This window comes from Pseudophryne corroboree, chromosome 8 (genome assembly GCF_028390025.1).
Source record: "Pseudophryne corroboree isolate aPseCor3 chromosome 8, aPseCor3.hap2, whole genome shotgun sequence".
Lineage (NCBI taxonomy): Eukaryota > Metazoa > Chordata > Amphibia > Anura > Myobatrachidae > Pseudophryne > Pseudophryne corroboree.
In genome coordinates this window covers 295731508-295747605 of record NC_086451.1, presented here as the reverse complement: position 1 = coordinate 295747605, position 16098 = coordinate 295731508, and the positions used below count along the sequence as shown (strand labels likewise).

Here is a 16098-nt window from a genome sequence, read left to right as displayed (position 1 = left end):
TATAAAAACATATCTTTCTAGATTGTATAGTCTAACAGTAACAAGTTTTCATATCATAAATGTTGCACATGGAGTGGATGGTTGTATTGCTCTTGTATAGCAAGATGAGGGGTTTGTGCAGCATCAAAGCGATAATGACTCTTTTCAAACTCACTTTTTGAAGTGTGAAAATTAGTAGATCCTAAAGTGCATCTAGTGTTAATGTGTGCTTCTATAGAAATTCTATACAGTAAAACACACAACTACACACATTTACTCTAGAAGGAACTAGTATTGATTGGTGTCCACAAATTTCTGCACATGCAATGCATTACTTTTAAAAAAAAGCCACTTGATAAAAAGAAAAAAAAAAGATAACATCAAAGCAATAATTCAGCAATACATACTTTGGAATACCAAAGCCTCGACTTTGACGATGCGGAGATTGAGGAGGTCGAAAATTTTCATAAGATGCTATATTTGCTGGATTCTGCAAACAGTGAATTAGAGAAAAGCTAAGACACGTCATATTGATGCAGTCGGAGTGGCCGTGTGACCACCCCTCTGCTGTAAATCAGTCATACAAACCTCCTTTCCACATACTTTCTTGAACAGCCTCTTCCTTGATTTGAGGTCAAGCTCTAATCACAAGCAGAGAAAAAAAAAAAAATGCCAGAATAGATTTAGAATTTTGTTCCTGGTATTACCATTGCTTTGAAAGGGGGAAGGGGGAAGGGGGAAGGGGGGGGGGGGTTAGGTGTAGGCACTAAGCGGGAGGTTAGTGTTAGACTGTGGTAAGGGAGGATTATGGTTAGGTGGGTGAAGAGTTTAAATACCCCGCCCCTGTCATGATCAACGAGATGCCGGCGTCTGTATTGTGACCGCCGGCATCCCGTATGTTAGTCACACATACCGTTCTCCCTTTTTGACATGTTCAAGGTACAAAATGCTTTTTTACAACTGTATCAAACTGTATTTTACATCTTTTGGCCATATACTTGGTGAGACTAGAACAGATAATGTATTAAGGGGTGTACTAGGATTGGCCGGCACTCTGAATGCCGGCAGCGGGGCAAGCGCAAAAGAGCCCCTTGCGGGCACAGTGGCGCTCAACGCTATTTATTGTCCCTCCAGGGGTGTCGTGGACACCCCATGGAGGGAGAATAGTTGTCAATATACCGGCGCTGGTATGCTGAGCGCCGGGATCCCGACAGCCGGTATATCGGGTGCCTCCCCTCAAGTGGCAACATGTAAACACACATTAGTATTACACTGTCAAACCATCCCCTACAAGACCCCTAACCTTCCCAATGGGCTTTAACCTTATGTCAACTTGTTGCCTGTCAACCTTATAACTGCATCCCTCCTAAAGTACCACAAACAGGTATGTTTTGTGAATGTTTGTCTGGAAAATATGTGCCATAGTTACTGGCCCAGCAGCACAGATCAAACCTGTTGGTGGGACTTCAGGATTAGGGTTGAGGAACCCTGTTCTAAACACGAGTGAACATATTAACATCTATATGTGAATATAGAAAATGCATTAATATTTGGTAAAAAGGTTTCAACTTGCATACCTATGTCACTGCTGTAACCTGCTGCTATTCTCTGGTAGTTGGTTCCTTTCCGATTACTGGATGAATTCCATGCAGGGACAGGGATTACCTGGGTTACTGGTTTTAAATTGACAAGTGGGACAATGTGCCTGTGAAACAATAAAAGAAAACTCTCAGACTTGCTCAACATATAGGTCTGACTAAATCCTGCTGCAATCATGCTATGCAGAATGCTTCCAAAAGAGCAATTACATCAGACTTAGGCCAGAGGCATTACTTGTGGTAGTATTTCCAGGCACCTGCTATACTCAGTTGCCCATGGACATGAACAAGTGGGTTGGGTGCAACTACAGATGTGTCCAAAAACACTATTGCTGTAGTCGCTCCAAACATCCCTTCTTGGAGCATCCCTTATGCTCCCCTTAGTTCTGTTGTGCTTCGTATAGATTCAGACTCAGTCGCACAGTCAATTTAATTAGTGCAATCTCTAAGCGTTAAATGTGGCATCACTTTGAGCCTAAGATCAACATTAGTGCAAACAAGAGGTTACATCGCTCAACGCAGCTCATGGTGTATTGAGGACACATCTTTATATCTATTTCATGATAAAACTAAAATAGGATTTTAATTACCTTCCCGGTAAATCCTTTTCTCGTTGTCCGTAGGGAATACTTGGAATCCATTTAGTACCATGGGGTATTGACGGGTCCACTAGGAGACATGGGCACTATAGAAGTTTGATTAGGTGTACTGGCTTCTCCCTCTATGCCCCTCCTACCAGGCTCAGTATAGGAAACTGTGCCCGAGGAGACGGACATACTTTGAGAGAAGGATATAGAAAAGGAGAGTGGTGAGATTTCGAACCAGTACAACCATAACAAGAGGAAAGCCATGCTAACCAAAACTTGTAAACTGGAAAAACAGCAACAGCTGAACCAAACATTACTTAACCAAGTGACAGTGCAGGAAGAAAGAAGCACCGGGCAGATGCCCAGTATCCCCTACAGACTACAAGAAAAGGATTTACCGGTAGGAAATTAAAATTCTATTTTCTCTTACGTCCTAGGGGATACTGGGAATCCATTTAGTATCATGGGGAAGTACCAAAGCTCCTAAACCGGGTGGGAGAGTGCTGATGTTCCTGCAGAACTGATTGGCCTCTGAGGACCTTCAGTTTGGTCAAAGTATCAAACTTGTACAACTTAGCAAACGTGTTTGAACCTGACCAAGTAGCTGCTCGGCAGAGCTGTAAAGCTGAGACACCCCGGGCAGCCGCCTAAGAAGTACCCACCGTCCTAGTAGAGTGGGCCTGTAGAGATTTTGGAACCGGCAAGCCTGCCGTGGAATAAGCATGCTGGATAGTAAGCCTGATCCAGCGTGCAATGGAGTGCTTGGAAGCAGGACACTCAATTTTATTGGAATCATAGAGAACGAACAGCGAATCAGATTTCCTGTGACGAGCTGTTCTCTTTACATACACCTTCAAAGACCTCACAACATTCAAAGACTTTGAAGTAGCAGAGGTGTCCGTAACAACCGGAACCACAATAGGTTGGTTTATGTGAAACGCTGACACCACCTTAGGAAGAAATTGCTGACGAGTCCTGAGCTCAGCTCTGTCCTCATGTCACACGTCTTGCTGAAGACAAGGCCAACAGTGTGAGTGTCTTCCACGTAAGGTACTTTACGTCTACCTCCTGCAACGGTTCAAACCAGTCCGATTAGAGGAACTGCAGCACCACATTGAGATCATAAGGTGCCGGGGAAGGGGTGCTCAAAAGGTTGTTTGTGCAGAACACCTTTCAAGAACATCTGGACCTCTGGGAGAGAAGCCAATTATTTCTGAAAGAAAATTGACAAGGCTGAAATCTGGACTTTTATGGAGTCTAGACGTAGGACCACATCCACTCCCGACAGCAGAAAAAGCAGGAAACGTCCCAGATGGAATTCTACCACAGAATATTGTCTGCTCTCACACCAAGAGACCTATTTCTTCCAGATACGGCGGTAATGTTTAGACGTTACTCCCTTCCTGGCTTGAATCATAGTCGGGATGACCTTGTCAGGAATCCCCCTCCTGACTAGAATCAGCCGTTCAACTTCCATGCCGTTAAACGTAGCCACGGTAAGTCTTGATAGATGATCGGGCCATGTTGCAGAAGATCCCCGTGAAGAGGTAGAGGCCACGGATCTCGAGCAGCATCTCGAGAAGATCCGCGTACCAGGCCCTTCATGGCCAGTCTGGAGCAATGAGGATTGCTTGTACCTTTTCTCTTGTTATTCTTTATAATTCTTGGGATTAGAGGAAGTGGAGTAAACGCGTACACCAGCTGGTAGACCCACGGAGTTGTCAGAGCGTCTACCGCCACTGCTTGTGGGTCTCTCAACCTGGAACAATACCGCTTGAGCTTCTTGAAGAGTTGAGAGGCCATCATGTCGATTTGTGAATATCCTCACAGAGGTGTCAACCACCGGAACACCTCCGGGTGAAGGCCCCATTCCCCCGGGTGCAGGTCATGTCTGCTGAGGAAGTCTGCTTCCCAGTTGTCTACTGCCGGCATGTTTTTCCGCCCAGAGGAGAATTCTTGACCCACCTCTAACACTGCTGCTCTGCTTTTCGTTCCGCCCTGTCAGTTTATGTATTTCACTGCCGTCACATTGTCCGACTGGACCTGAATAGCCTGAATAGAAGATTCAGAAGAAAAGCGGCCAGTCGAAGAGTGTTGTAGACAGCCCTGAGTTCCAAGATGTTTATTGGAAGGATGACTTCCTGACTTGACCATCTTCCCTGAAACTGCACCCCCTGGGCGACTGCACCCCAACCTCTGAGGCTTGCATCTGTGGTTAGCAGAATCCAATTCTGAATCCCGAACCTCCGACCCTCGACTAGGTGAGAAGTTTGTAGCCACCATGTCACAACTGAGGGCTGGTGTCGGTAACTGGAAGCTTCAGTTGTAGGGGCTGACTGGTACCGGAATATAGGAGGTGAGAGAAGACTCCTAGACATGCGATAAGACAGTAGTACCAAATGCCCGAAGGCGTGACCACGACAACAGGAGATGCCTGAGGGTTTTTATTAAATCATAAGAGTCAATAATGTGCAACCAAACAATAAATGTCACAATGTCAAGGACACAACTGGTTAAGACCAGTAGTCTGGAGTATGAGTGGGAGTACTATATAATATAACGTGATGCTGGGGATCACAGGTAGAGCTGTGAATGAAGCTGGGCTCGCAGGTAAACAGTGAATGAAGCTGGGGTTCGCAGGTAAACAGTGAATGAAGCTGGGGTTCGCAGGTAAACAGTGAATGAAGCTGGGGTTCGCAGGTAAACAGTGAATGAAGCTGGGGTTCGCAGGTAAACCGTGAATGAAGCTGGGGTTCGCAGGTAAACAGTGAATGAAGCTGGGGTTCGCAGGTAAACAGTGAATGAAGCTGGGGTTCGCAGGTAAACAGTGAATGAAGCTGGGGTTCGCAGGTAAACTGTGAATGAAGCTGGGGTTCGCAGGTAAACTGTGAATGAAGCTGGGGTTCGCAGGTAAACTGTGAATGAAGCTGGGGTTCGCAGGTAAACTGTGAATGAAGCTGGGGTTCGCAGGTAAACTGTGAATGAAGCTGGGGTTCGCAGGTAAACTGTGAATGAAGCTGGGGTTCGCAGGTAAACTGTGAATGAAGCTGGGGTTCGCAGGTAAACTGTGAATGAAGCTGGGGTTCGCAGGTAAACTGTGAATGAAGCTGGGGTTCGCAGGTAAACTGTGAATGAAGCTGGGGTTCGCAGGTAAACTGTGAATGAAGCTGGGGTTCGCAGGTAAACTGTGAATGAAGCTGGGGTTCGCAGGTAAACTGTGAATGAAGCTGGGGTTCGCAGGTAAACTGTGAATGAAGCTGGGGTTCGCAGGTAAACAGTGAATGAAGCTGGGGTTCGCAGGTAAACAGTGAAAGAAGCTGGGGTTCGCAGGTAAACTGTGAATGAAGCTGGGGTTCGCAGGTAAACAGTGAAAGAAGCTGGGGTTCGCAGGTAAACAGTGAAAGAAGCTTGGGATCGCAGGATTTGTACTCCACAATACTGGTGAGTACCGGCAGGAAGGTACATAGAGGACTGCTGGAGAGTGGCTGCTGGGAAGTCGGAGTCATACACTCTGCTAGCGCTGGGTGCGGGAACAAGAGGCAGGTTGCACCACAGGGCACTAGTACAGGAGAGCTGGAACTGCACCCCAGAGGGAAACCACCAGGGAGTCAGGCTATGCTACCAGGAAGGTCCACAGGAGAATCCACAGTGAACTGCACACTGGAATCGCTGGAGAGAGAATTGAATCACTGACAACCTTCTGGGTGCTGGGATAGGATATTTATACCTGCTGGATAGCAGGGATTGGCTGACAATTAAGTCCTTCCTGGCTCCAGGAGCACTGTGGATAGGTGAGAATGGTGACATGTGATCCAAGTCCAAAATGGCTGCGCCCATAGACTGAGATTGAAAGGGAAAGAAGCACTCTGAAACCATGTGTTAAATAACAATGGCGGCGGAGGCCGCAGCAGCAGAAACTCGACGCGCACAGCGGCCACAGGGATGGAATCAGGAGCAGGAGCACACAGAGGACGCACATCCAGCAGAGGACCATGGGCGCGGCAGCGACGGGGCTGAGAGCGCCGCACCACCGCAAGTGCACACACAGAGGAGGCCGCCAAAACCAGCGCTGCAGGCAATAACAAAAAAAATAGCTATAGCCCGGCCATGGCTCGCTGAGCCAATCTCAGGAGGCTCCTAACAGGTAGGAACCGGCGGCTAGTTACCCGTATCGTGACACCACAGGAAAGAGATCCTGGCTTTTGGTGACAGAAGAATCCACTGGTGCATGTGAAGATACGATCCGGACCATTTGTCCAACAGATCTAGCTGGAAGAGCCTTGCATGAAACCTTCCGTACTGAATCGCCTCGTAAGAGGCCACCATTTTCCCCAGAAGGTGTATGCAGAGATGCACAGAGATCCGGGTTGGCTTCAGGACAGCCCGAACCATCGATTGGATTACCATTGCCTTTGGAATACTTTGAGACTCTGTGTCCAGTATCATTCCCAGGAAAGGAAGCCTCTGTGTTCGTTCTAGGTGAGATTTTGGTAGGTTCAGAATCCACCTGTGATCCAGGAGCAGTCTGGTTGAGATGTCAATGTTCTCCAACAACTGTTCCCTGGACGGTGCCTTTATCAGAAGATCGTCCAGGTAAGGAATTATGTTCACTTCTTGTTTGCGGAGTAGAAACATCATCTTTGCCATCATTTTAGTGAACACCCTCGCTGCCGTGAAGAGACCAAATGGCAGGGCCTGGAACTGGTAGTGACAGTCCTACAGTGCAAACCGTAGATAAGGCTGATGAGGTGGCCAGATCGGAATATGAAGGTACGCATACTTGAAATCCAGAAACACTAGGAATTTCCCCTCCTCCAGACCTGAGATCACCGCTCTCAGAGACTCCACCTTGAATTTGAACACTCAGGCCTTAATGGTCAGGTTCAACGATTTCAGGTTCAGAATCAGTCTTACCGAACAGTCCGGCTTCGGTACTACAAACAAGCTGGAATAGTAACCCTTGTTTTGTAGATGAGGTGGAACTGGAACAATGTCCTGGGTCTGTAACAGTTTTTGAATGGCGTCCTGCAAGGTTATTCTTGCCTCTTGTGAAACTGGTAAGCCTGATTTGAAGAATCGGTGAGGTGGTAGCTCCTGGAACTCCAGTCTGTAGCCCTGGGATATAAGGTCTATGACCCAGGGATCCTGGCACAATCTTGTCCAGATGTGACTGAAGAAGCTTAGCCTGGCTCCCACTCGACAGTCTTCCAGGCATTGCGGTCCACAGTCATGCGGAAGGTTTTGAGGAAGCAGAGCCTGAACTCTGTTCCTGTGAACCGGCAGTAGCTGGTTTCCGTGGTATACCTTAGCACCTCTGGCGGCGGTAGAGGAGCCTCTGGCCTTGCCCCTAAACTTGGCCATCCAAAAGGACTAAGTTAGATCTTGAATAGGCCTTTCTAGCTGGGGAAGCTGCAGAAGGTAGGTATGTGGACCACAGTAGCTTTGGAGATACATTTGTCTAGTTCATCTCCAAATAAGGCCTCGCCTGTGAAAGGTAGGCCTTCCACGCCTTTCTTGGAGTCCGCATCCGCAGTCCACTGGCGTAGCCATAGAACCCTGCGTGCAGACACTGCCATAGCTGTAGAGCGTGCATTAAGTAAGCCTCTCCCCTTTATGGCTTCCACCATAAAGTTCGCAGAGTCCTGTATATGTTGCATGAGCAAAATAATCTCCACTTGAGGCAAGTTTCTAACCCCTCAATTAGGTTACCCAACCATTTATCAATGGCTCTCGTAATCCACCCACATGCTATAGTGGGTCTCTGGGCCACCCCTGCATCTGTATAAAAAAGTTTTGAGTGTAGTCTCAATTTTGCGGTCAGCTGCGTCTTTTAGGGAGGATGCACCCGGGACAGGCAATACAATTTTCTTCGGCAGGGTCCACAGGTTATCCACAGGATAACAATGTGATATGATGGAGCGACAGCGGATTTGCACCAGTCAAAGCTTTCCGGCCTCCCAGCATGCAACGGGCCTGTCCATATATCCCTGCTCCCTGGCTCAGGCAAATCAGATTTTTGTTTGGTGCGGCAGGAGCCGGACCATGGTTTCTTATTTTATTTTTATAGTCTTACTATTTTTTGAGTGATCTTTCTAAACAGCATCTTATACGCATATTGGAAAGTCGCTCCAACAACTCTCCGCCAGGTCGCGACAACGCTTACCCTCGAGTACGGTGCTGTTTCGGCGGGCGTCTGTGTCGGATATACTAACAGGTTCATCAGACGTTACCAGGCTGTGGCCGGAGCACGGAGAGAAGGTAAGGCATCGGTTCAGCGTAGCATGATGGAATACGGACACATCCGCACAGTTTTGAGAGGAGACTACCAAACAGTAGCTGACGCGCCGCCACCACGGGTGCTCCAGCGCTAGGCCTTAGGGATCTTAGGCACCAGGAATAGCAAGAGGCCGCGATCCCTAGGGTTGATGTCAGCAGTGGGGAGTCAGACGCTCTCCTGGTCGCCTCTCCCCCTGGTTCATGACCAGTTTCCGCCGAGTCTCCCGCCATGAACTATTTCCTCGCTTCAGTCTCAGACGCTACTAGCTACACTAGGAGGCGAGGGGACCCGGTCGCAGCATAGGCGTCTGTGTGACCGGGGAGTCTGTGTTCATTGATTGCTACCACGAGGGGACCCGGTCGCAGCATAGGCGGCTGTGTGACTGGTGCATCTGTGTTCGCTGAGCGCTACAACGAGGGGACCCGGTCGCAGCATAGGCGGCTGCGTGACTGGGGCGTCGGTGTTCACCGAGCTCTACCCCGAGGAGACCCGGTCGCAGCATAGGCAGCTGTGTGACCAGAGCATCTTTATTCACTAAGGGCTATCAAGAGGGGATCCAGTCGCAGCATAGGCGGCTGTGTGACCGGAGCGTCTGTGATCACTGCGTCAGGAAGTGGCAGTGTACACTACTAACATCTGGATCCACTCAGAGTTCACCAACGTATGATTGATCTTGGAAGCAGGGTGAGTCCCCCTGTATCCCACTCTACTGAGTACGGGTAATACAGCACTAAGTCTCTAGTACGAATAGTTAGATCTAGTACGAATAGTTAGATCTAGTGTCTATTGCATATGAGTCTGTACGATTACTGTTTCTTTCGCATTGCATCTGAATACGTTAGATCTGTTTTAAACATGATTCAGTAAATGTGTGCTTCTACATAAATAAGTTATTTGTAGTTGATAATCTCATACTGCTTATTCTACTCATGTGACTGTCTGCTAGTACACTGCTCAAAAAAATAAAGGGAACACTAAAATAACACATCCTAGATCTGAATGAATGATTCTTTTTAAATACTTTGTTCTTTACATAGTTGAATGTGCCGACAACAAAAATCACACAAAAATTATCAATGGAAATCAAATTTATTAACCCATGGAGGTCTGGATTTGGAGTCACCCTCAAAATTAAAGTGGAAAAACACACTACAGGCTGATCCAACTTTGATGTAATGTCCTTAAAACAAGTCAAAATGAGGCTCAGTAGTGTGCATGGCCTCCATGTGCCTGTATGACCTCCCTACAACGCCTGGGCATGCTCCTGATAAGGTGGCGGATGGTTTCCTGAGGGATCTCTTCCCAGACCTGGACTAAAGCATCCACCAACTCCTGAACAGTCTGTGGTGCAACGTGGCATTGGTGGATAGAGCGAGACATGATGTCCCAGATGTGCTCAATTGGATTCAGGTCTGGGGAACGGGCGGGCCAGTCCATAGCATCAATGCCTTCGTCTTGCAGGAACTGCCGACACACTCCAGCCACATGAGGTCTAGCATTGTCTTGCATTAGGAGGAACCCAGGGCCAACCGCACCAGCATATGGTCTCACAAGGGGTCTGAGGATCTCATCTCGGTACCTATTAGCAGTCAGGCTACCTCTGGTGAGCACATGGAGGGCTGTGCAGCCCCCCAAAGAAATGCCACCCCACACCATTACTGACCCACTGCCAAACCGGTCATGCTGGAGGATGTTGCAGGCAGCAGAATGTTCTCCTTGGCGTCTCCAGACTCTGTCACGTCTGTCACATGTGCTCAGTGAGAACCTGCTTTCATCTGTGAAGAGCACAGGGCGCCAGTGGCGAATTTGCCAATCTTGGTGTTCTCTGGCAAATGCTAAACGTCCTGCACGGTGTTGGGCTGTAAGCACAACCCTCACCTGTGGGCGTCGGGCCCTCATATCACCCTCATGGAGTCTGTTTCTGATCGTTTGAGTAGACACGAGCACATTTGTTGCTTGCTGGAGGTCATTTTGCAGGGCTCTGGCAGTGCTCCTCCTGTTCCTCCTTGCACAAAGGCGGAGGTAGCGGTCCTGCTGCTGGGTAGTTGCCCTCTTACGACCTCCTCCACGTCTCCTGATGTACTGGCCCGTCTCCTGCTAGCGCCTCCATGCTCTGGACACTACGCTGACAGACACAGCAAACCTTCTTGCCACAGCTCGCATTGATGTGCCATCCTGGATGAGCTGCACTACCTGAGCCACTTGTGTGGGTTGTATAGAGGTCATACAGGCACGTGGAGGCCATGCACACTACTGAGCCTCATTTTGACTTGTTTTAAGGACATTACATCAAAGTTGGATCAGCCTGTAGTGTGTTTTTCCACTTTAATTTTGAGGGTGACTCCAAATCCAGACCTCCATGGGTTAATAAATTTGATTTCCATTGATAATTTGTGTGTGATTTTGTTGTCAGCACATTCAACTATGTAAAGAACAAAGTATTCAATAAGAATATTTCATTCATTCAGATCTAGGATGTGTTATTTTAGTGTTCCCTTTATTTTTTTGAGCAGTGTATTTAGGCTGACTTTATTATATGTCCGTTTAGTCTGTCTTGCAGATCCTCAGTGCTGATGCATGGAGGGTCGGATGAATATTATTTAAAGATTACAGTCACAAAATTGTGTAGTATACTGTGGAAGTGCTGATTATTTATCATGTATAAGAGCGGCAAAGGTGAGGACACTCATATTATGTTTGTTTTACAAAAGCTGTATTGTCCTTTCATGATCTGGTTCAGGATGGTTCATGTGCATAGTGTTTAGCTTCAGCAGAAATGCAAGGCAGATTCAGGTACAAATGTATCCACCTTGGGCTATCTTTGCACACATTTTATCCAATAAGCTGAATGGATAATCTCCTCAGAATCCTGTACCAGGTAGAGCCTTTGCATGCAAATCCACCTATGGTGCATCACTCCCAGCAGCAGCTTCTCAGAGCAATGGTAAATAAAATCATCACATTCACAGGATACACATTGTTGAATTTATCGTAAGATGAAAGTCCAATTTATTCTACTTCATTATACAAAGAAGAGGTAGGTCTCAGCTGGAATATAGCTGAGCTAAATAAAGCATTGAGGGAACCTGGTTAAAAACCTGACACCTGTATTTAAACATCCTTAAAAACCTGAGTTTCCCGAGTCAGATCAGCTGACAGAAATCAGGGAAGAGGTCAGGGCTATACCCAAATAAAAGTTGGAATCCTAAGAAATTGAATTCTAATTACCTTCTTCCAGTTGGAAATGTTTAAAAAATAGGATTTTGGTACTTACCAGGTAAATCCTGGCTGGACCGTGCGGGGGGCGGGCTGCAGCGGCTGCGTGACGTCACATGCAGTTACTGCGACCAGGGGCAGCGAAGAGGTTCTCCCGGGCCAGCCGCAGGAGCTGCGCTGGCCGGGAGTTACTCCTCAAATGCAAAAGCATTGCTGCTGTGCGATGCTTTTGCACTTCTGCAGGGCGGACTAGCCCTGTGCTGGGCGTCCCACCGCATGTCTGAGTGCCTGATCGTAGCTGTGCTAAATTTAGCACAGCTACGATAAACTCGGAATGACCCCCAGTGTCAGGAAGGTTGTGTTCCCAAAGAAGTAGGTTGTATGCTAATTAAAGGTGGAACCTTGGGCCACATATAGGAAACCGGTGTAGGCACAGGAGAGTCTTCAAGGAAAACCAGTCCAGTGCCGGGCGGACTATGCGCGTACCTCATCAGGAAGGAACTCGCAGCCAAAAAGCGATGAAAAAGGTAAAGCACATACTAAGATGGGGTCCGCTATTTTCATTCCGGGAATCCTAAATGGGGAGGCGGACTTTCTCAAGTCGACACACCATTCAGGAAAATGACTGGGCTCTACACCCGGAGTATTCAGGATTTCGGTTAACTAGAGGTGTTTGCCAGAGATATCTCTCATGGAGTTTTTGTCAGAACAACAAGGTGCTCACATAGGGGTCAAAAACAATGGATCCCAGAGTGACATTTGTGGATGTTTTATCAGTGAGATGAGACTTTCTTCTGCTTTTTAGGTTTCTCCAATCACCCTATTACCCAGGGTGGTGAGAAAGCTAAACAGGAAAACCAGCAGAGAATGGCAATGGATACTCCATTTCTGCTCTACCAAGGTCCAGAACTACTGACGCAGAGTCCTGGTTATCACAGACATCTGGATTTATGGTCCTTGATGGCATGGCCTTGATACATGTATCCTGAAGGTAACAGGATATTTGCAGCAGGTGATTTAAACAAGAGGTCAGAACAAAGAACTTTTCCTTAGCTCGCCTTTATCACCAAATATGGCAAGCCTACGTTCAGGCTTGCAGTGAGGTTGGATCTTAGATCTTTCATAGTTCTGGGGTCTTAGCATACTTTCGGGCACGAATGGATAAAGCTTTGAAGGTGGCTCCCTTGGAAAAGCAAGGGTCGGCATTGACTGTAGGGTTCCAAAACTAAATCACCAACTTATAGGATTTTTCCAGGTTATGCGGCGCATTCAGCCTCCAGTTGTTCCTCCTACAGTGCCGTGGGACTGGTGTTAGTCCTTAAAGCCCTTCAAGTTGCCCAATTTGAACCATTGGTTAAAATGGATCATAAATGTGTTCTCTACTGACTAAGGTGTCAGCTGGAGGAATATCAGACTGAGGGGTATGGTCATGTCGTTCCCCATTTCTGATCTTTTATCCACATAAACCAGTTCTCAGAACTAGGTTTGGGTATATTTCCAAGGTGATGACCAAGTTCCACCTTAACGTGGAAAATGTTATCCCTGTTTTTCAGGTTCCGGGCCCCGCTGCGGGAGATGCATCACTAGACGTGATCCGTGCATAAGGGATCTACGTGTCATATACCAGTGCCATCAGGAAAGAGATTCCCTCTTCACAAGAGAGGATGGCAGGCTGGTAAGCAGATGCTGGCAAGATAGCTTCAGAGGATGATTTCAGAAGTAAATTCTCTAAGCTGAGCTCCCTATTCTGGCTAATGTCTCTGTTCATTCTACCCGTAAGGTAGGTCCTTTTTGGGCAGCACAATGTGGTGCCTAAACAGAACAGGGTTGTAAGGCAGCCATATGGTCTGTCGTTAACACATTCAATAGACATTATGCCTTGGATACCTTTGCCTCTCACAATGCTGAACTCGGGCGAAGGATTCTCCTATGCATCAGGAGCATCCGTCCCCACCACTAAACTGCTTTGGGAAATCCCATTGTTATCCTGTGGATAACCTGTGGACCCTGCCGGAGAAATATACGTTATGGTAAGAACTTACCGTTGATAGCGGTATTTGAGGATCCTTTTTACTCCCTAACCTCTTCCTTCTTGTACGGAAAGGGTGTGCATGTGGGTTCTTCTCGCCTGATTAGGGTTCTTCTGCTTTGGAATACAACTGATTTGCCTGAGCCAGAGGGCGGGGATATATGGACGGGTCCGTTGCACGCTGGGAGGCCAGAAAGCTGTGACTGACTGGTGCAAATCCGCTGTCGCTCCATCATATCCCATTGTTATCCTGTGGAACCTGTGGACTGAGGAGAAATACCATTATCAACGGTAAGTTCTTACCATAACGTAAACTGTATTTCCGTGAGAGCCTGGAGACCGATGCATCCACTACCGGTGGATTCTCCCATTTTTTTTTATCCTCATGAGGAAAAGATGATAACCATTTAGGGATTTTAAATTTCTTATCTGGATTAACCCATGGTTTTTCAAACAGGGTATGTAGTTCCTTTGACACAGGAAATGTGGCTAAGGATTAGTTTTTTTATATTAAAATAATATTCCTCACTCTCCTCTGTCACCTTAACAGATATTCAGAACGTCTGATAGCTTCTGTGAGAGCTTCTATTCCCTGCGACAGAGTACCCTTCCACACCTCTGAGTCCACCTCACCCTCCTCCATTTCTGACCCCTCATCATCAGAGTTAGACTGCAGGATATGGGCCAAAGTACGTTTTTGCAGACAAATGGCAGGGAACCGAGATGCTGGTTTGGGTACAGAGTCCTTTTTCATAAACTCAGTCATAGACTGTCCTAAGTATTGCGACTCTTTCTTATTCCAAGATAGCTTAGTAGAAATGGTGGAAATCATTCCCCTAATGGAGTCTAGCCATTCTGGTTAATATACAGAGTACACACTAGTGAACCCCCTGGAGATGAGGAACACTGTGCTTTACATGAAACACACACTATGCTCGACATACTGTAACAGAGACAGCATACACACACAGGAAAAGGTTAAATGCACAATTAACCCACAAAGCGCCCTTCCAGGGAGAGAGAGAGAGAGAGAGAATGGAACCAGCACACGGCGCCCTAATCGCTAATGCCAAACTTAGCCGGGTCGCAGACTAAGTACCTAGATTAAGGACTTAGTACACTAATAATAGCTCAGACCCGTTATGACCCCTTGGTACCGCTGAGGTAATCTGGAGTCTCTCCGGAGGTGCTGCGCATCCCTCTCACTCAGCGTCTGTGTCAACTGCAGTAGGTAAAATGGCACCTGTGAGCTGCTGGATCTGCTCATAGTGAAGCCCCGCCCTTCAATGGCGCACGGTCTTCCCGCTCTTCTTTTTACTGGCTGTATGTGTCTATATGCATAAAATGGAGACAGACTCCTCTTATGGCTTTGTTGCCAGTTTGGGTACTGTGTCCGCTGTTCAGTGTCCATGTCCGTACACAGTCGGGAGACGCAGACCGCCCCGTTTAGAAGCTGTGCGGCTCCGTACCCTCATGGCGCCAGAAAGGCTGGCGACCCGCTAAACGGGACGTCGGCTTAGTACTCACCACTCTTCATTCTTCTGGCTGTGTCAGGGGTGGCGGCGGCGTCCTGTGGGAATGTACACTCGCTGTGGTGGGGCTTGCAAATAATTCCCTCAGGAGCTAGCGTCCTGTCAGCGAGGAACGGGACCATTAACCCTGAGAGGGGTTGCGGTATTCCCCTCCCCCTCCAAGTCCCACGAAGCAGGCAGCTGGTGCCATCCAGTCCTACCTGAAAATAACAAACAGAAAATAAATGCAGAAAACTCTTCAGGAGCTTCCAGAGACGTGACAGACTCCTCTGGGCACATTTTCTAAACTGAGTCTGGTAGGAGGGGCATAGAGGGAGGAGCCAGCACACCTAATAAAACGTCTATAGCGCCACTGGCTCCTAATGGACCAGTCTATACCCCATGGTACTAAATGGATTCCCAGTATCCCCTAGGACGTAAGAGAAATGGGCATGTAAAAAGGATGGTAAAAAAAAAAAAAAAAAAATCTGGCCTGTCTGAAAACTGGCCAATTCCCCGCCCCTCCCCCATAAAAAAACCCCAAAAAAATAAAAATAAAAAAATAAAATAAGAATTGCATTAATAAACACTATCAGCACTGAAACTTTACCCTAAAGCCAACACTACCACTTTTCCACCAAAAACCCAGTTCCACCCTGGGTTTCTGGACACTGTTCCAACTCAGGTCACACCGCATTTACACTGCACCCACGTCTGCCTTGCATGTCACTCTCAGGCACTCCCTTGAGGCGGACCTCTGCATACACAGCCAATCAGCTACTTTAAGCATAACCTGGGTTGCGCCATTTGCACTGCATCCTTACCCGGGTCCAACCCTGATAGCTACCAGGGTCTGATTCCTGGGTCACTCGATCCGTTATTTTTAAAGGACCCTTTTACA

The 16098-nt window shown here is 47.5% G+C and overlaps 1 protein-coding gene across 3 annotated transcripts in view; it reads right to left on the bottom strand.

Annotated features, from left to right (window-relative positions):
- LOC134948996 (putative bifunctional UDP-N-acetylglucosamine transferase and deubiquitinase ALG13) overlaps positions 1-16098 on the bottom strand; it is a 479197-nt gene that overhangs the window by 278392 nt on the left and 184707 nt on the right. For 2 of the 3 annotated variants that reach the window (XM_063937323.1, XM_063937325.1), the window contains exons 13-15: positions 1557-1684; positions 568-620; positions 387-469 (exon numbers count right to left, since the gene is read on the bottom strand). In XM_063937323.1, coding sequence (XP_063793393.1) covers positions 387-469; positions 568-620; positions 1557-1684 — 264 coding nt within the window. The remainder of the gene's footprint in view (positions 1-386; positions 470-567; positions 621-1556; positions 1685-16098) is intronic. The other variant, XM_063937324.1, reaches the window with a different exon arrangement.